The sequence below is a fragment of the Schistocerca piceifrons genome, chromosome 6 (assembly GCF_021461385.2).
Source record: "Schistocerca piceifrons isolate TAMUIC-IGC-003096 chromosome 6, iqSchPice1.1, whole genome shotgun sequence".
Lineage (NCBI taxonomy): Eukaryota > Metazoa > Arthropoda > Insecta > Orthoptera > Acrididae > Schistocerca > Schistocerca piceifrons.
Genome location: NC_060143.1, coordinates 298,589,237 through 298,610,167, shown reverse-complemented (window position 1 = coordinate 298,610,167; position 20,931 = coordinate 298,589,237). Strand labels below are relative to the sequence as shown.

General features: G+C 39.2%; 1 protein-coding gene across 1 annotated transcript in view; it reads left to right on the top strand.

The window, feature by feature from the left end:
* Positions 1-20,931, top strand: part of LOC124802918 (multidrug resistance-associated protein 1-like) — a 370,137-nt gene that overhangs the window by 217,872 nt on the left and 131,334 nt on the right. The window contains 5 exon segments of the mRNA XM_047263989.1: positions 146-265; positions 15,887-16,080; positions 17,222-17,413; positions 19,520-19,694; positions 20,724-20,892. Coding sequence (XP_047119945.1) covers positions 146-265; positions 15,887-16,080; positions 17,222-17,413; positions 19,520-19,694; positions 20,724-20,892 — 850 coding nt within the window.

The window sequence follows — 20,931 nt, the reverse complement described above, 5'->3', positions numbered from 1 at the left end:
CTGTTTGAAGATTTGGTGCCTATGCAGTTTGTAAATTAATGACAAAGTACTCTGTGTTGTGTGAGTAGCATAGTTGCAGTATTAGTAATATCCTCTGTATATGTTTTACAGTGTTAATTTTTTTTTTTTTTTTTTTTTTTTGCAGTTTGAACCAGCATTTTCGTTCATTTCATATATGATATATTACCCTCTAATATTGGTGATATTAGTCCTGAGTTGTTTTGCCGATGCCGCTCCAAGATTCTCTGAATATCCTACAGTTGAGGTGAGTATGAAAAAGATATGGACACACACACACACACACACACACACACACACACACACACACACACACACACACACACACACGTTTCATACACAGCACTAACCAAACCTTACTGGTTTCTTCCACACTAATACGATTCAGTGTCACGTATACAGCTAATGTGGTCGGAGAGACCGACTTACATTAGATAAATGTTGCATAACATTACGTAAAGCCAAATTTGGAAGGCTGCAGTTCATCGTTGCTACTTGGGTACCAGAGTCATAAATATTACACTGACAGTCAGTATGGAACGTAGCACAGCACAGTGGTCAGTGCCTTAATCTTTTGTGTGAAAGGGTATATGTTTGTATCTCGTGAAATGCAGTGGAATCTTTCTTTTATTTCTAAATGTAATTGAAATACCTTAATTATTATTTTTATTCAGGCATAATCTGCATAACTTCAGGCTGGGGGCTGCCTTCGTAGTCTCGGATGTAATTGAATTTAGCATATGTTAAAATTCAGGAGTAAGTAAGGAATATGTACTTTTTTGTTTTCACAAAAGAAATTCCTGCCCCAAGATACAGACCTCCAAAGATGACACTGTGAACATCATTTTGAAGATGCGAATTTTGGAAAATTTTTTAAAATGCTGTATATCTGTAACAGTTCTAGATTTGTTGTTATTTTTTTTAATTTGAAAGGTAATTACTTTATAATTACAATGGTATCCTCCGTTTGGACATGTCTGTCAGAGTTTTTTTTACTGTCGCCTTCTGAATTTTTTAATAATGTATAGAAATTTTTTTTCCAAAAGTGCCAATCCAGAAAAGTTAGATATTTTCTTCTGTTGATTAGTACCACACAGTACTGTATTCTCTGCAAAGGAGAGCTTCCACTTTTAAGTTGGACAGGCTTATTTCTTATCACTTTCTTTGTTGCTGTTCTTACTTTTCACTTTCATTGTTGCAGATATTTCTTAACTTTGTTGTAGTTTCATGCAGTTTATCATGGTTGTTCATTGCAGGTTTCTGTATTGTAGTTGTTCAGTGATAATTTGTTTACTGAAGAGGCTTCTAAGAAATCTGAGATCATCCAGTCAGTTCTGTGTTTTCGTGAGGAATTTGTCAGTTGACGCAGTTGCATTGTATTTTGTGATTAGGACTGTTTGAAATAAAATGTCTTCTGACTGGAGCCATGGGAGAGTGAAGTGTGTTAACTATCTGCATATCCATAAAAGAGTGATAAGACAAACAAACATAAAAAACAGACTTTGTTCAGTTTGGGAATAAGTGTTCTCATTTGAAGACTGTGTTGCAAAGTGAAGATGTTTCCAGTGATGACTATTTGTGTTCTAAAAGTTTTGACAGAATAACAGCATTGGTAGTATCTGAAGAAGGTGAAGCCTTCCATGGTGCAGATCGTGCAGATTCTGCACCAATACAGAAAGGATTAAATACCCTGAATCAGTCAACAACCGGTACAGAGGTAGGTGTCAGTCCTGTTAAGAAACTGTGGCCATTGAAGTCGAGTCATAATCTATGCATCAAGACAGTGCAGAAAAATTACTAAAGCTATGGATGAATACACTGCAGCAAAATTGACCACACTCTTCAAAGTAGAAATTCCATCTTAAGAAGAAAATGAACCAAAGCACTCTTGCACCTCTTGCCAGGAATTTTTCATGAATATAAATTCAGCTGTTGAATACTGTGCATACTACAGTGAAGAATGTGCTAGTTCCAGAGACATATTCAAAGAAAACAATGTTGAACCACATTCCATCAGTATCAAAGTGCATGGTAGACAAATCAAGAAATGTGAGTCTGTAAGAGGAGTCTTTTTGAAGACCAGACTCCTATTATGGTCATCCTGTAGAAGCAGCACAAGTTGAAATAGTGCAGTCAATTTATCTGGAAGAGAAATGGGACTATTCTCACCAGAGTGCCAACAAAAAGCCACTATAACTGTAACAGTCGATGGCCAAAAAGTTGAGAAAGTGAAGAGGTAAAAGATTCGCAGTATTAAAGAAACTTTTACAATTTATAACAGCAACTATACAGCTTCACATATTGGAAGATCAAAATTTTATGCACTATGACGTAAAACTTCCTGGCAGATTAAAACTGTGTGCCCGACCGAGACTCGAACTCGGGACCTTTGCCTTTCGCGAGCAAGTGCTCTACCCTCTGAGCTACCGAAGCACGACTCACGCCCGGTACTCACAGCTTTACTTCTGCCAGTATCTCGTCTCCTACCTTCCAAACTTTACAGAAGCTCTCCTGCGAACCTTGCAGAACTAGCACTCCTGAAAGAAAGGATATTGCGGAGACATGGCTTAGCCACAGCCTGGGGGAGGTTTCCAGAATGAGATTTTCACTCTGCAGCGCACACTCCGCTGCAGAGTGAAAATCTCCAGTGACAATTTGACTCAACATGTCATCCCTTTCTTCCTCATAACGAATCAAAAAGTCCAATGAAGTGGCAAATCTCTTCCCTTTGTGGTCCTCTGTGGGGAGTCTGGGTACCCACCGAGAACACAGTTTCTTAAAGTTTAGGTTTTCAGACACAATTTTGTACAAAACCAATCTTGAAACTTGTGGAAATTCCAAAGAAAGAGTGTAAATTGTGAATCTTCTGTCCTCACGAATCTTTGTTTCGACTGCAGCCACCAAATCGTCAGTGATCACAGAGGGCCGGCCTGAGCGTTCTTCGTCATGGACGTTTTGACGGCCATTATTAAACTCTCTAACCCATTGATGCACTTTACCTTCACTCATTGCATTCAAGCCATAAACTTCTGCTAACTGACAATGAATTTCTGCAGCTGATACACTTCTCGCGGTCAAAAAACATATCACTGACCGTATCTGACACGCGGCGGGCGATTCAATAATCGTAAACATTGTAAAGTAGCACAGTGATGCGTACACGTCAGCTACAGAGCTACAACTTGCATCAGTGTGAATGGGAAGGATGCCGGCAAGTGGCGTGGTGGCTTGTTGCGGCGTCCGCGCGAACTACGTGACTATACACGCGAACGGCCCTTACTTAAAAAAAAAAAACAACCCTCGTAGAACTGTATGGTACTAATAAAATTTTATGGATTGGCATTTTTGAAAAAAATTCTATAAATTATAAAAATTCAGAATGCTATAGTAAAAGAACTTTGACAGATAAGTCCAAACAGAGGATTTCTTTGTAGTCATAAAGCAATTCTCTCTCAAATAAAAAACCCCAACAAAATATCTAGAACTGTTCCAGAGATACAGCATTTTAAAATTTTTTCCAAAATAGACATCTTCAAAATGGTATGCACAGTCATCTTTGGAGGACTGTATCTCGGACCAGAAATTTTTTTTGGAGAAAACAAAAATACATGTTCCTTACTTAGTCCTTCATTTTAACATACGCTAAATTCAATAACAGAGACTATGAAGGTTAAGATTTTTTCGTAGCCTGCCTGAATTGGTATGGACTGTGCCTTCAGTTAACTGATTTAAATGTAATTTTATTAAAAGTTACAATACTTTGTTACTTCATTTTCATTATTGTATTAACTTTTTTTATTTACTCTTATTTTTCCCCATATCATTCTTCCTTCATTTGGACTCTGCCTGCATCGTCTATAATCTCCCAACAAAGTGCAAATGACGACTGCTCATTGGTTGGTAAAGTGGCAGTCCATGTAGTCAGTGTGACAATAGTTTCAGGTAGTGAGTGAATGACTGCATGAAATTATAATTTGTTTTTTAGTGCTGAAACTGATTTTTTTCTGTCCTGAATTTGCTCAAAGAGGTTAGCTTTAATCACTGTGAACAAAGCGATCATGAATTTAGTTTGGCCACTGACTGTTACTGCTTTTTCTCATATACATTGCAAATCTTGAGGTTGTGGTTAGGTTAAGACAGGGCTACAAAATGCATTATCTGCCACAGTTAAGTCATTGGTCACTTAACGTTGGCTGTTGACAGAGCATCTCGCATTTCCATCATACCACGTGGCTTCCGCATCCAGCATTGCTCCGACACATTAACTGTGTGTGTGAAGTGACTTGCCGCCAAGTTTGTGTTACCTGTAACTGATCAGTAGCTGGCAGCCGATGTGCCAACACAGTAGCAGCAAGTGACAGGCATCAGCTATAAGTAATTTTGATTGGACTTCTCGTCGTCACACCAAGAATGACACAGACAGTTGGCAGTTAAATTGTTTAGTTTCTCTTCTGTTCTATGGTCCATATCAAGAATTTGAGCTTTTGCAGTATTACATGACAGCAAGTGTTTTAAAATGTTAAGCACCACCATCCTTATAAAATGCCTTCGCTGAAGCATTTCCGATCTACACGAAACCTATTCGCAGTTATGAATGCAAACAACCATCAACTGGATAAGGGAATGATGACATGAAAATTTGAGCCAGACCAGGAATCAAACCTGCATTTCTTGCTTTACATGAGCGGCCGCTGTACCTGCTTCGGCTATCTGTGCATGACCCATGGCCACACACAAAGTTCTGCATTTTATTGTTCCTGCATCATGACTTGTGCTCGACACATATTACATTATTCTCTTATAGGACCGGACATTTCAGTTGAAAGTTGCTGCCTGTTATTGTCAGAGGAATACAAACTTTTGTTACTTTTAAACATGCCGTATGTGATGCAGTTAAACTGTTTTCTTCAAGACTTGATGGTTCGGGCAACTCTTGCATTACTTTTTTTTTCTTATCCACTCTAACACATCATTCATTATGAGATCAATTTCCCATTCCTCATTGAATACACAGTTTTCAATAGTCTTTCTTTTCAATATTCTCAAGAACTGTAATAGAAAAATAGCCACAGTAACAACCAGAATCAAATGGAGTAATAGCCACAGTGATAAGCAAAATGGCAATCGGAATTATAGTGCAATGTAAAGGAGAGTAAATCTGAATAAAGAGGGGAGGGCAAGGAGACCAAGGAAAGAGTGATGCTTGTTCTAAGTTGTATAAACAGTCTGAGATGCTCCAGAACCATTCCCCTGGCCCTCTTTCCCCGATGATAGGTGATAAACAAATGAACCTTATAGTGTGGCAGGGCCTCAATGACACTGTGTGAGTAGAGTTGGAGAGGGAAACACTAGGTAGAGGGGAGTTGCTCATTAGTCATCCATTGCCAGTCCTATCTTACTGTCTCCAATCACCATAATTTACTGTTACTACATTCGCAAAAATCTTGGTTTGAGTATTTACGTTTCAATATTGGATATAATTTTCCAAGTATGGGAAACTCTTCTTCAGTATCAGGTTGTTGTTGTTGTTGTTGTTGTTGTTGTTGTTGTTTGTTTTTTTTTTTTAGGTCATTCCTAATGAGCATTCTGTTTCCGCCATATCACTGTTCTAACCTAATGAGATCTTAAATTTCATTTTGGGATAAAGGGGTGTGCTACATCATTTAAGACATGTAAGAATACATAAGGTGGTTTTTTTTTGGGGGTGGGGATTTGGTGTCCTGTCTTCCTCTACAGTTTTTGCCTTCTACAACTCCCTCTAGTACTTTGGAAGTCATTCCCTCATGTCTTAAAAGATGTCCTATCGTCCTGTACTTTTGTCTTATCAGGGTTTTCCGGATGTTCCTTTCCTCTCCGATTCTTTACAGAACCTCCACATTCCTTACCGTATCAGTCCACCTAATTTTCAACATTTGTCTGTAGCACCACATCTCAAATGCTTCAATTCTCTTCTGTTCCGGTTTTCCCACAGTAAATGTTTCACTACCATACAATGCTGTACTCCAGACGTACATTCTCAGAAATTTCCTCCTCAAATTAAGGCCGATAATTGATATTAGTAGGCTTCTCTGGCCATGAGTGCCCTTTTTGCCATTGCTAGTCTGCTTTTGATGTCGTCCTTGCTCCATCCATCACTCGTTATTTTACTGCCTAGGAAGCAGAATTCCTTAACTTCATCTACTTCGTGACCATCGATCCTGATATTATGTTTCTCGCTGTTCTCATTTCTACTGCTTCTCATTACCTTTGTCTCTCTTTGATTTATTCTCACTCCATACTGTGTACTCATTAGACTGTTCATTCCATTCAGCAGATTATGTAATTATTCTTCCCTTTCACTCAGGATAGCAATGTGATCAACAAATCATATCATTGATATCCTTTCACCTTGAATTTTAATTCCACGTCTGAACCTTTCTTTTATTTCCATCATTGCTTCATTGATATACGGATTGAACAGTAGGAGCGAAAGACTAAACCCTTGCCTGACACCCTTTTTAATATGAGCACTTCGTTCTTGGTCGTCGACTCTTATTATTCCCTCTTGGCTGTTGCACATATTGTGTGTGACCCATCTCTCCCTATAGCTTACCCCTATTTTTCTCAGAATTTCAAACATATAGCACCATTTTACATTGTTGAACGCTTTTTCCAGGTCAACAAATCCTATGAACGTGTCGTGATTTTTCTTTAGTCTTGCTTCCATTATTAACCGCAACGCCAGAATTGCCTCTCTCGTGCGTTTACCATTCTTGAAGCCAAACTGATAGTCATCTAGCACATCCTCATTTTTTCCATTCTTCTGTATATTATTCTTGTCAGTAACTTGGATGCATGAGCTGTTAAGCTGATTGTGTGATAATTCTCGCACTTGACAGTTCTTCCCATCTTCAGAATTGTGTGGATGTTGTTGTTTTCAAAAGTCAGATGGTATGTTGCCAGATTCGTACATTCTACACACCATGAATAGTAGTTTTGTTGCCACTTCCTACAACAATTTTAGAAATTCTGATGGAATGTTATCTATCTCTTCTGCCTTATTTGATCCTAAGTCCACCAAAGCTCTTTGAAATTCTGATTCTAATACCGGGTCCCCTATCTATTCTAAATAGACTCCTGTTTCTTCTTCTATCCCATTAGACAAATCTTCCTCATCGTAGAGGCTTTCAATGTATTCTTTCCACCTATCCGCTCTCTTGTCTGCATTTAACAGTGGAATTCCCATTGCACTCTTAATGTTATCACCCTTGCTTTTAATGTCACCGAAGGTTGTTTTGACTTCCCTCTATGCTGAGTCAGTCCTACTGACAATCTTTTCTTTTTAGATTTCTTCACATTTTCCGTGCAGCCATTTTGTCTCAGCTTCCCTGCACTTCCTATTTATTTCATTCCTCAGCGACTTGTATTTCTGTATTCTTGACTCTCCCGGAACATTTTTGTACTTCCTCCTTTCATCAATCAATTGAAGCATTTCTTTTGATATGCATGGTTTCTTTGCAGTTACCTTCTATTACCTATGTTTTCCTTCCCAAATTCCGTTATTGCCCTTTTTAGGGATGTCCATTCCTCTTCAACTGTACTGCATTCTGTGCTTATTCAGTAGAGTTGTAATGGATACTACAGTCCTCTTCCAGAGTTGCAGTACCTTATTTCGTTTGCTGTGCAACTTGTCATTCTTCAGGAATCTCATTTTATTGATGCTCACTCACCGGTGCCTTGCAGATTTTGTGATTTGTAAGAACTGGATCTGCCCTTTAAGGGCTTTTAGTGGAGTCAGCACATTGGCCAGTACGGACGTCGTTAGTATGTGGATCCCCCTTCATACTGCATTGGAAGCTGCTGCCATCCAGGACCATTTGGTCGCTGTGGTCATGGGTGAAATCTCTCTCTCCCTCCTGACAAGCCGCCTATGCCCCATGTCCCAAGGGCCCTCCTTCAGCAACTCCTTCCTCATTTCCTCCTCCTTGGGGATTTTAATGCTTGTCACCGTTTGTGGGCGGTGCTTTTTCGTTGTGTCTGGATATCTTCATAGAAAAGGTTCGTGTGGAACAAACCTTGGCTTTCTTAATGATGGTTCATGTAAACATTTTAGTGCCATTTAGGACACATTCTCTGCCATTGATCTTCCAATCACATCCCCTCCCATTCTCTCTTCCTCACACTGGTTGCTGCACAATGACCTCTGCATTAGTGACCTCTTCTTGTTAATTATCTCGTTCCATTGCCACCTCTGGATGGAAAGTTATTCCACAAAGCTTTCTATTGTGCTGATTAGCCCTATATACCTTTATCAGGTTATATTAAAGAAGTAATTTGTGACGTACCAGATAAAATTATTCGTGTCGCCAGCATTGCCGTACGCTACTTGCCGTGCTAGTTTCGCTGCTAGCTGATCCCGTGGTAGAGCACAGCCATTGCCATCACTGTTGAGCCTTGCAACACCTTCAGTGGCAACTATTCACCACCAGTCTTTCTATTTTCAAACTCCTTAGTGACAGTTACTCAATCAAACAGAGCAAGCAAGTGTGTTGGGAATGCTTTGTATCCTTCCTAGGTCCTTCAGTACCTTTGTAATGGACGTGGACTACACTCCGCACCGTTCAATTTTGCCAGGCTTCCATTTCAGACCTTGCCTTCCTGGGTGGCCTTTGTACGGATCTGTCAGTCCTCACAAATTCCTTGTGTCCCATTTTGTGATGACTTCTATGTCAGCCTCCTATCCGACTAACTTCCTCCTTCAGAAATAGTGGGCCAAAGCTTCCCATTTATGTTTTACCCCTTGTCAGGTGGAATCTTGTAATAAAGCTTTTACTGAATGGGAGCTCATTCTGGTCCTCTCCTCTTCACACAATGCAGCTTCTGGCCCTGATTCTATCAGTAACCAATTGATTCAACACCTTAATCCTCCATGCCAACAGTACATGTTCTAGGTGTTTAGCCATATTTGCCTCAAAGATGTTTCGTGCTCTCAGTGGAGGGCTGGTAGTGTGGTTCCTGTCCTTAAGCCCGGTAAGAACCCATGATCCCTACACAGCTGCTGGCTGATCAGTCCGACCTACATCCTCTGCAGGTTATTTTTGTGCGTGCGCATTTTGCAGTTTGGTCACTCTCCCCATATAGACTACTCCTCCTAGGTGTCTTCTTTCGCTGTACTCATGAGTGTGTAGGTTATTTCTTTAAATTTTCCATCGCTTGTCATTAGCCCTCCCATGAGTTCAGCCTGTCACCTTCAAAGCCCATTATTGGAGGACTTCCCTTAGAACATGCATATGGAATCATTAGTGTGTCCTATTTTGTTTGGATCATAGTCTAATATTCTGCAAGCTGCCTTCTGATCCCCTTTCTTGGTTTTGATTTCACAGTTGTGTTAGTGAGGTTTGGACAGTTTCCAGTGCAGTAAATAGTAATCGCACCTGCCCTGGCTAGTCTGTCATCTTGTTCAGGTCCACTAATTCCTGACTGATCGGAGACAACACAGCATATTTACCCTGTTGCTTTCTCCTAGCTTCAAAAGGACTTTGTGGCATTCTGCAACAAAAATTGGTCGCATTGCATGGGCTGATAGAGCTTTTGGAGCTTCTTAGCTGTCTGAATAAATGCGTTTGCTATGATCGTAGCATCTAAGCAAATTCTCCTCCTTATATACCCTGATCATGGATATTTCTGCCATAAAGTAGTTGCCAGATCCCAACATATCATGCTGACGACATTGTAATTCTGTCAGATGTTCTGAAAGTCTTGAGAGCAGTAGTGTCTCGAAAAGAGGGTACAAGATGAACAACAATAGTGGAAAGAAGGTAGTGGAAGGTACTTACCGTATTTACTCGAATCTAAGCCGCACCTGAAAAATGAGACTCGAAATCAAGGAAAAAAAATTTTCCCGAATCTAAGCCGCACCTGAAATTTGAGACTCGAAATTCAAGGGGAGAGAGAAGTTTTAGGTCGCACCTCCAAATCGAAACAAAGTTTGTCTAGTTGTAATATGAGACACAATTTAGGTCGAATGAATGACGATACAGCTGCAGTAGTTTGGTTCGAGTCGTAAGCTTAGCAGTTACGGTTTACCAGGTAGCCATTGCTACGCATCACGCGCTCCGTCCGTATTTATACGGATATCCTTCCTTTTTCACGTGCTTCGTCTGGTTTGAATTGATTGCTTATTTTTCTTTGATCTGATAAGTGCCGTTCTCTTTATTATAGGTGTTTACGTCACTCCAAGCTGAAAATGCATTACTGCACTGGCATTGTTTGTCGCATTCTGATAGTGCGTGTTTACGGCCTGTTGCTGCTCGCGGCGTGGCTTGCTTTTGTGCGCGCTACCGCCGCTTGCAAATAAAAAATAGAGAGGAGTCATCTCATTAGCGAAACATTTGTTGTTACTTACACTACTGCTTTCTTTGATAATGATCAACAAGAACCAAATAACAGACTGCGTATGATAGATGATGTTCTGAATGAAATTTTAGCGAAAATTTTTCTCCGTTCCAAAATCTTTGCAGGCGCCTCTTTAGTTCATTACATTCTGCACAGAAAAGAGACATCTTAGATTTAAAAACCTAGTCAGTTGCCGTGCTTCATTTCTGACTGTATCACTATCAGGCATAAGAATAATACGAATATAAACATGACATGACATGATATGTATATTCTTCCCCGTTTGCTGTTGTCTCACTCTAGTTTCGTAGTTTATTAGGCAGACAGGATTTAAATGAGATAGTAGCAAACACGAAACAATACATGGCAAAATGTTCATATTCGTATTAATCTTATAGCGAAGAGAATATTACATGTGATTCACAATTCATAAAAGCTCCTATTAGCAACCATCTCTTCTCACAGGTAGAAAAAAATTCAGAACATAGAGTTGGCCATATTGACAAACATCCCAAACAGTCTTGCCAGTCGGATTTTCGTAGTACATTGAAATGCTGCTACATTCGAAGATCAACAATACAGAATTTGTATTTACTTCGTTTGATAATGTACCAAAATGCAGTGGTAGAAACTCTGGGCGGAGGAAAAAGGCTCATCTTCCACTTGTTTTAAAAATTTATTGACTGACGCAGAGATTTTGGTGTCAGTATGTATCTTTGTGCCTACAAAGCATGCTTGTGTGGCGCTACATATATTCGACGGCAGAAGTTAGTTGTGGCGGCACCCACCAACATTTTTCAGAACTCCCGCATGCTTTGCACTCGATTCTAAGCCGCAGGGGGTTTTTTGGATTACAAAAACTGGAAAAAAAGTGCGGCTTAGATTCGAGTAAATACGGTAATTCAAATAGGGTAGTACTGGGGAGTTACACAAGGAAGTGAGATGCTAAATGTTGTTAATAATAAGTTTCACTATTTGAGAACAAAGCAACTAGTGATAGGAGAAGTAGAGAGAATATAAAATGCACTGACAATAGCAAGAAAATCTGTTTTGGAAAACAAGAATTTATTAACATGTAATAACAATTGCAATAACATGTTAGGAAATATTTTCTTAGGGTATTCGTACGTAGTGTGTCATCGTACAGAAGTGAAACATGGAGGGTTAGCAGTTTAGACAAAAAGGTAAGAGAAGCTCTTGAAATGTGATGCTACATAAGAGTCCTGAAGATGAGATGGTTTGATGGAATTAGGAGAAAATAAATTTGACACAACTTCACTATAAAAGAAGAGGTCATTTGACAGTCACATACTGAGGCATCAAGGAATCTTTGATTTTGTAATGGTAGGAAATGTGGAGGGTAAAAATTCCAGAGGGAGACAAAGCTTGAATACAATAAGCAGGTTCAAATGGATGTAGACTGCAGTAAATGCAGAAAGGAAGGAGCTTGCACAGGATAGATTCACGTAAAGAGATGCATGAAAACAAGTCTTTGGACTGACAACTGCTGTAATAATGGCCAAATAGATAAATTGACAGTTGATGGTAAACATAAAAGGAAGGTCCGCTGAAGAACCACTACTTTGAGAAAGGTGCATAACACCATAGATCAATCATTCAGGATAAGCAGCTGGTTGTCCTGTATTATTTTAACTAAAGTTTGTCCCAGACTATCTGCATAAGTGTGCCACAGCTAAAGCCATGAACATTGAAATCGCCACACAGCACTAGGTAGTTACATCTGGTACAACAGTTCGTTCTGCTCTGTTTTGCTGCTTGTTTCCAGTGACCAGCGTCCAGATATCATTATCAGTGATAATGTCTACAAACAAACTTGCTGTAATGACAGTGACAACCTTGTGTTGAGGAGCTTAACCCACACTTTTGAGAAAGCAATGTCTTTCTGCAGTAGGTGGGCAACATCAGCTCTACTAGAGTCTGGGATACCCAATCTGAGGACACAAACCAACCTATTGGCTGTACAGTTCGAACTAAATTTCAAAAAACCAATCTGCACAAATATTTGCATTTAGTATTCTCTTAGCAGACTTCCTCTGTTGACACTGGTTGACTGGGCATTTCATTGACAGAGCTTTAAGATCATTGTTCAAAACAATGCTTAGAATTCTGTTCCTTAAATCTGTGATGTCTAATTCTAGTCCAGTAGAGACCAGCCATAAATGATATCAGGCAGCAGATAACATCTGCAAGTAGGTATAATTTGCTTAAGATATCTTAGTTGTGCCCCTCGGGTGGAAGTACAGTTCTCAAACCTCCTGAGACTGGGAACCATTACATCTAATAAGTTGTCTATCGAATGGCTCTGACTATTAGTGTGAATACCGTTGCTTCCTAGAAAGAGACTGTCGTTTGTTATTGTCTGTATTGGTAGCATCTGGAAGTACCAGTTGCTGTTGGGTAGGGGTGGTTTTTAAGTACTGGTGCAAACAGGGAAGAGTAATGTTCTCAAACAGGTTGATGGGGAGGAGGGAATGATGTACAATTCCATGTGTCAAATGTGTCAGCCTAAGAGTGCAGACTTCATACATATTCATGGCAATTGTAAACATGAGCAACAGCTGCCATACCTGCATTACTATTTTCACTGGATGTGACTTTGGCTTCTTTGAGTGAGTGATGTGTTATAGGATATGGCAAGATGGCTTCCTCCACAATGAAAGATACTTTAAAAAAGTAGTTAGGCAGCTTGTTTTCATCTTCCCCATTTATTATATTGCTTGTGACTGTGGCACTAGCTGCTCATATACCAGAATCTTGGGGTACATTTATGCTGGAGCCTCACTGCTAACTGCTTGGTGCTAGTACGTGACACCTCGCTGCTCACCTTGAACCTTGGTACATTTATGCTGAAGCCTCATTGTTGACACATCGCTGGTTGTGCATGCCTCGCTTCTTGCCAGGGACCTCTACGCTGCAGCTGTTCACATGGCTAATTGAGTCGATTACTTGCAGTATGCCAAGCAAAAACGTTCAGTGTGTCATCTGATGATAGTAATAGTGGCTCATTCACAATAAAAATGTGGTTACCGACAACTAGAAATAAAGAGGTGCTATGGGTGGACTCTTTGAATGAGATACTTTCATGGTTCTAATAACAGCACAAAAATTATTCTACACACTTTCTCAGGCAGATAAGACTGTCATAACTAATTTTCCAGTTTATTTTAAATAATATTGAACCAGAATAATGTAAGATATGGAATGTGACCCAAAGTTATTAAGTGAGGAATCTAGGAATATACTACAGATGCCTATACATCAACCTTGGAGAGATTGTGAAGAGAAGATAAATCTAATTACAGCTTGCATAGAGGTATGTAGAAGTAATTTTTCCCATCCTCCATACTTAAATATATGTTTACAGTGGGAATTATCACCTATGATGCACTTCACAGAAGTTTACAGGGTATGGATGTTGATGGAGATCTGGAAGTAGGCGTATGCTGTGTGATAAACCAAGCAGTGAGGAACACAAAAAGACGGCACTGCTAGAGTGACCTTGTTATGGCTAAAGTTTCAGGATGCGATACAAGACAAGCTTGACAGCATCACATGGTGAGGATAGTAGTGAGCAATCACAAGGCAGTTTAAATAGGCCATTAAGAGTAGGTGGGCTTCGTTCACCGCCACATCTGCCGCCGCTGCTGCCGTATTACCACCACCACCACCAGGCTATGGAAAATAGCAAAGTGGCAGCATAAATGCACACTTGGGCATCTATAACATTGCAAAACAGAAATAATATATAGTTGCTCTTCACATCTAGTCCACTACAGACAAATCTGCTTGGGGACTTCTGCAACTGTAAGCGCTGGGCATGTTCAGTGACCACCATGGAATACAGTGTCTCATGGGGATTGCGAATCTTGGTTTGACCACCTGGATCATGAGGACGATATAAACCTGTATAAAAAAAAGTCAGTCTTGACACGTGCTGTGTGCCAATGAGGTGCTTGGCTGTTGCAGAACAGAGTTAATGGGCAACCTCTGGAACCTACTGTGCCTCGGTTGTGTAAGGCTAACCCAGGCAAGCTGGGCTATGTCAGGGTGGATGCTTGTCCCTTGATGCTCTTGGGATTTCCATGTACTCTAAATCCCTTTCTTCTACTACCAGTAATTTGAGTGCTCAAAGGAGACCTTGCGTGGCCAGTCCACCTGAGACAGCTGTGCATATGGATGACAGTAGTAGCAGTAACTTAAAACATCCTGCAGTAAATAATGTATTTGTTGCTGTTAAATGTGTTACAGATGCATTTGAAAAACTATCTCCTTTCTGCATCCAAAAGCTCTACAGGGACTTGCAGGACATCATCAAATCTGTCAAAAGGCTTCAAAATTGTTCACTCCTGATACACTGAAAGCTACCTGACAAAACAATGTGTTAAATGCCAAACTACTTACAGAATATGGAGTCTACATGAGCTGCACATTGTGGTAAATTGTTGAAAAGGAGTTGTAACATGCGAGGACATTGGATATAGGTGTGAAGGAACTCTGACAGATGTGGGAAGCAAAAGGGTCACTGAACTACTGAATTTCATGGAAAGTGTTGATGGTGAGCTGCAGAAGTCAGCACTTTTTGTCCTGGCATTAAGTTTACAGAAGTTCCCTGAATATATTGCAGTAGGCTTTCTGCTCCTTAAGTTAGGCCCTGTGTAATTAATCCAATGCACTGCTTTAAGTGTGAACACTCTTGTTGTACCACGGAGAGTTGCAATGGTCACGCTACATATGGGTGAAGCGACTCCATCAATGGACCAGGTATTCAGCGTACTGCCTCACTGCTGTGTGACAGTTGCTCCCAAACCCATCCAGTTTGAAGCAAAGAATGTGCTGTATTCCCAGGAGAGAAGAAAATCCAGGAGATGAAAGAGGCGCAGTGCATCTCATACTCTGATGTGAAGATGTTAAAGGCCTTGCAGCCACCCTCTTTCGTCCAGGCATTTGGTTTGCTGTTGAAGCAGACTAGTGTTGGCACACGGATGTTGACAGCTGAACAGAGCACGAGGGAACTACCTGTAACTGAAGATGAGAAGAGTGTGGTAAAGTTTTGAAATTTTGTGAAGAGCCTAGACTTTGGCCGAAACTTGTAGGATGGATGTTGCAGAATAGGACTTTTGTTAGGTGTTGATCCAAGCATGTAGGAAATAAGTATCATTTTGCTATGAGCCTTATACTGCTCAATCTCTCTCTTCTTCAGTAACAGTAATCACGCCTTCTATTGTCACTAACAGTATGAAAAGAGCAGAATGCTACTCACCACATAGGAGGCATTATTGGCAGAGAGGCATTTTATAAGAAGACATAACAACTAGCAGTCATTTTGCAATGTGCCAGTCTGCCTCGCAGTACTTCCTCCATGTGGCAAGTAGCTACCTATCGTTTCAATATTTTTGTTATAAGAAATATTCAGTCACAAATTTTACATCAGTTATTAAATTGTAATGTGTGTCCAAATGTCTCATTCTTGCAGAAACCGTGTCCTGAAGGAAGTGCATCATTCCTCTCAAGAATTCTCTATACATGGTTTGACAGGTTAGCTTGGAAAGGTTTCAGAAAGCCACTGGAAATGAAAGATTTGTGGAATATGAACCCAGAAGACACTGCTAGGGAAGTGCTCCCTCAATTTGATAAGCACTGGGAAAAGACTCTGCAACAGACTGCTAAGTATGTTACCTTTCTTTCATTTTTAATGTACGGTTTTTTTATTTTCGTTATAGTTCAGTTCTTGACAGAAGTAACCACTTTTTTCACGAGAGAACTTTTTTGTCTTAAGAAATTAAATCTGGTTGCATAGTGCAAGTCTGTGTGTTATTGACATATTTTTTTTCTATGTTTTGTCTTTATGTGCATTTCAAAAGGAAGTTCTGGACACATTTTGGGTAAGTAGGAAGCAATAGCATGCAGGCATTACTGTTTCAACTTTCCGTTTAATCTGTGCATGGTATGTAAATACCACATGATCATGCAGAAGTAGTGTCTTTTTTATATATGGAATTTGCACTGTGTGTGTGTGTGTGTGTGTGTGTGTGTGTGTGTGTGTGTGTGTGTGTGTGTGTGTGTGTGTGTGTTTTCCCCCTTCCTCCCTAAACATGAACACACAACCTCCTGAACGAAATTAAGAGTCTTTCCCCATGGTATCACTCATTCAGTGTAAGGAAAGACACCACTTTTTATATAGTTGCAGTGCTGAACAGTTAATACACACATCAGCAGTATGACAAGAATGGTAATTTTTCAGTGTTTCAAAAGCTGTGGCACAGTTGTCAAAACATTGTTTGTTTCTCTTGTCAACTGCTCAGTGTATCGTGTGCATATTGAACAGCCATTTGCTCATGCTGAATTTTTTTTTATTACTCCAGGTCCTTCCAATATTACATGCATCGGTACTGTAATGTAATGATGCATGCAGAACGGTTCCTAGGACATAGCAGCAGAGGCCACCTGCCCATTAGATTAACCATCCAGCATTGCATGTACCTCTGCTAAGGTTTGATTAGGTAGTTCCTGACACTGCTTTTCGAACACAGTCTGACAGTAAGACATGAAGTGGACTGCAAATTAACACTGTCCTAATCAGGTTGCAGAAATACTTTTTATGGATGTAGGATGAAAGTGCTACATTTACCTCTTGTGAGAGTGAGAGAGATGTGCATGCTGCCTTTAGTAGCCAGATGGATACTCTCACCCTTGGTGTGTGTGTGTGTGTGTCTGTGTGTCTGTCTGTCTGTCTGTCTGTCTGTCTGTCTATGTTTTGATATTATTATTGCAGTTGCCCTGTGTAAAACAATCTTTTTGTTGTTTCCAGTGCTCGTGCTCCCAAAGCATCATTTCACAAAAATGCTGCTAGTGTTGACTTTGTGGGAACACAATCTAAAAAGAAATACCAGGCGTCTATCCTACCAGCTATTTGCAAGGCATTTGGTCCTACATTTCTTTTTGGTGCATGCCTCAAATTCATACAAGATGTTCTCATGTTTGCGAATCCCCAGATATTGAAGTAAGTCTGCTTTTCAGTCATCTACATGTTAATGTACTCCATATAATGGTGCAACAAAGATCATTTTGAAACCGTACTTGTAATATAATTAGATACCAGTTATCAGAAATTATGAATCATTTTCATAAAATACATATGCTTTTATTAAAAACAGTGATTAAGCTGTAAACATAATTTCAAACAGTTTGAAAGTATACTACACTGCAATTAGAAATGTTTGTTGTTAGAAATTTGTCATGTGCGCTACCGTGGTGTCACATTGATAGTCAGCTGCACCTTGGTTGAGGCTCATATAACACAAGCAGACAGATAACACATGTCAAAAACATTACCTGCTGTTTTAAAATTGAATTAAAAATAGTCTTGATTAAAATATTTGTTGGCAGTGGTAACCCGTTTTGGTCAAAAGTCATGATCATTGGACTATATATTCGATGATGGCAGGCAATGGTAATGAACAGAGCAGGTATCAAGGATGCGCAATAGTTGAAGTTTCTGGTAATTGTTGATAATACTTTACCAGATTTTGAAAAACAAGACAATGGTGCCACATGTATTGTGTGAGCAAAAGCTGCAGTGCAGGACTTGTCTCTAAACACAAATGGGTTGTGGAATAAATCCTGCAAAAAAAATCTGAGCAACACACTTGATGCATTTCTTTTAAAATATTACAAAATCTGAGTTTTGTGGTGTACATATGTCTACATTAGCAGTAATTTCCTCTTACTCCAACAACTGAAGAAAGTTTCTCAGGTGAAATAAACATACCCTTTAGTAAAAATTAGTACTAGTGTTCTGCAGGACTCTGTCTCTGGCCCATTTGTTGCCACTGTTGTGGCCATCAGTGACATGTGAAATGTCCCATTGTGTGCCGCGCATTTTTACATCCCTTGATAAGAGTACGTGGGAAACACTTCGCACTGCATTTAATTGTTTTGCGGCCAATATACTTGTTTGTAATTCAGACAACACCCAACAGCTTCTCTCAGGTTTGCCGAAAAAAAAAATAAAAAAAAAAAAAAATAAAATAAAATAAAATAAAATAAAAAATAAAATAAAATTCAGACTTTGAGGAATTCATATAGATGCCTAATTGCCTAATTGGATTGGGAAGAACATACCATAGAATTCGCTAAAAGATCTTAGTGGTATCCCACCACATGTAGAACCTGAGAGATGTGTATATTAGTAATTATCTATGTATGACATATTTTGGGTCTTTCAATGACATATCTCATATGGATTACGTAGATGACATTTGCCCCTCATAAAACATGTCCATTTAATATTAAATGCTGCCTCCATGGAGCATTGTTACCCTCTTTTTAACAGGCTTGGAACAAAACAGTTGTGACTCTCTCTAATTATATCTCCGCACTCTTTGTCAGGAACATTATTGATGAACATGTTGCTGTGGAAGCAGTTCACTAAACAGTACCAAACATAAGGCAAATATTGACATCCCAAGGCACAAGTTAGTGAGAACAGGAAACTGCCACAAAAGTGTAAGCCTTCAAAATTGTCTGTGTTTTGCTGTTTCAAAATAAAAAGACAGATTTGGCTAATAGGAAAACTGTGTTTTGACTTACAAAAAATTCTTATTTTCACATTTAAAATGGTGACTGCAATCTCTCATTTGATCTGAACAATGTTATTTTTAGTATTTAAGATTGTAGCTGTATCGTTGGATTTGACTCGGCAACTGTTATGTATATCTGCAAAGCTTATTTTGGGTAAAATAGCCAGTGTTTATAAATAAGGATTTAAGGTTGCCCGTAAGCTGCAACTTCATTGTGACAATGCACTGTCTAACAGTTTATATATAATGTTCAGAGCTGTAAGTTGAGGAACAAACCACAAAGGTGTTCAGAATTATGTAACAAATAATTTTAATTTGAGTTAGAACTGTAGTAACACAGTCTCAGCAATAATTTTTTAAACTTCCAGTGTGATCTTCCGTGAGTTAGTACCTCACAACACACAGTTTGGATTAGTTTGTAACCTGTAATGTGTAATTTTTTATAGCAGTGTTTTGCAAGTTAAAGTATAATCTGAAATATTTGTAAACCTAAACTTTCTTACCCATTCTGCTCGATATGTTCTCAGGTTGCTCATCTCCTTCGTGGAAGGAAATGAGCCTATGTGGAAGGGATACACTTACGCAGGTCTTATGTTTGCAACAGCAGCAGTACAAACACTGGTGCTGGCACAGTACTTTCATCGTATGTTCATCGTTGGACTCCGTGTCAGAACTGCAGTGATAGCAGCAGTTTACAGAAAAGTAAGAAGCAACTATTTTCTTTATGTTGTTGCACAAATCCTCCTTTCTTTAAGAGCAGACGTTTGCCATGAAAAAGTGAGTGAGTAATGGTGATGCAGCAGTTAAAGAAGAATTTAAGTCCTGTGAAGAAACAAAAGTTTTTACTGGTGCACTGTACTTTTAATATTGATGTTATTGTAAATATTGAAATTTTATTCATCCATATGTGGAGACCAGGATGACAGCTAGAAGAGTTGAGCTGTTTTAGTTCAGCTTTTAGCATTATATGAAGCCTGTCATGGGCAATACAAAAATATCTTCCACATCATCAAATTTTATATGTACTCACATATTTCCCCTTACAAATTACATAAACTTACAATGAGAAATACCAATTTACTAAAATAATGAAAATAGAAAATAAAACGCACATACTTCCAAACGCGTGTAGCCGCAGGCCGGGCAAGTTCGTTCATCTTGAATCAGAGTGAGTTGAAGAAAATGGATTCCAGTTAACTCTTAATGTTCATTTTGTTTATGACCTGTAGGCTAACTGACTGACTGCTCATGCAAACAAAAGTCCATGATAGTTAATGCACAGTAAAACAACAGTAACTACAGCTGTTTGGAGTTAAAAGGTTGTGAAGGCTCAGAAAAGCCATCATATTTTTTATACTTTGCAAGAGGCTTACAATATCTTACAGATAGTGGCAAGCAGGATTTTTGTTCATTAAATACTTAAGACATGAAAATATGAAAGGATACTGCAGATCACTTCAGAAATTGATATGAGAAAATACTCCAGAAAGAATTTGGTGTGATAAGGACGTGGAAACCTCTCCCATTTAGAGGAGGAGGAGGCTACTTAAGACACATGGAGCACTGCAGGTTTCAATTGTCTAGTATCAATCTTCTATAAAACAGCATTCAAATTATCTTTAGAGCTCTTGTTCTTTTGCTAGTGAAAGTAAGCATATACACTCTCTCTTTCTCTTTTGTATCTTCACAAATGTTATGTTCTCATTTATTGATTTATTTTTTTGTTTAAAGGCACTTCGTATGTCAAACTCGGCAAGAAAGGAATCAACAGTTGGAGAAATTGTTAATTTGATGTCAGTGGATGCCCAGAAACTAATGGATCTTACCACCTATCTGAATATGATTTGGTCTGCTCCTTTACAGATCGCACTAGCCCTGTATTTTCTCTGGGATATCTTAGGTAAGCAAACAGTTCATTTTCTCTGTATAGACACATCTA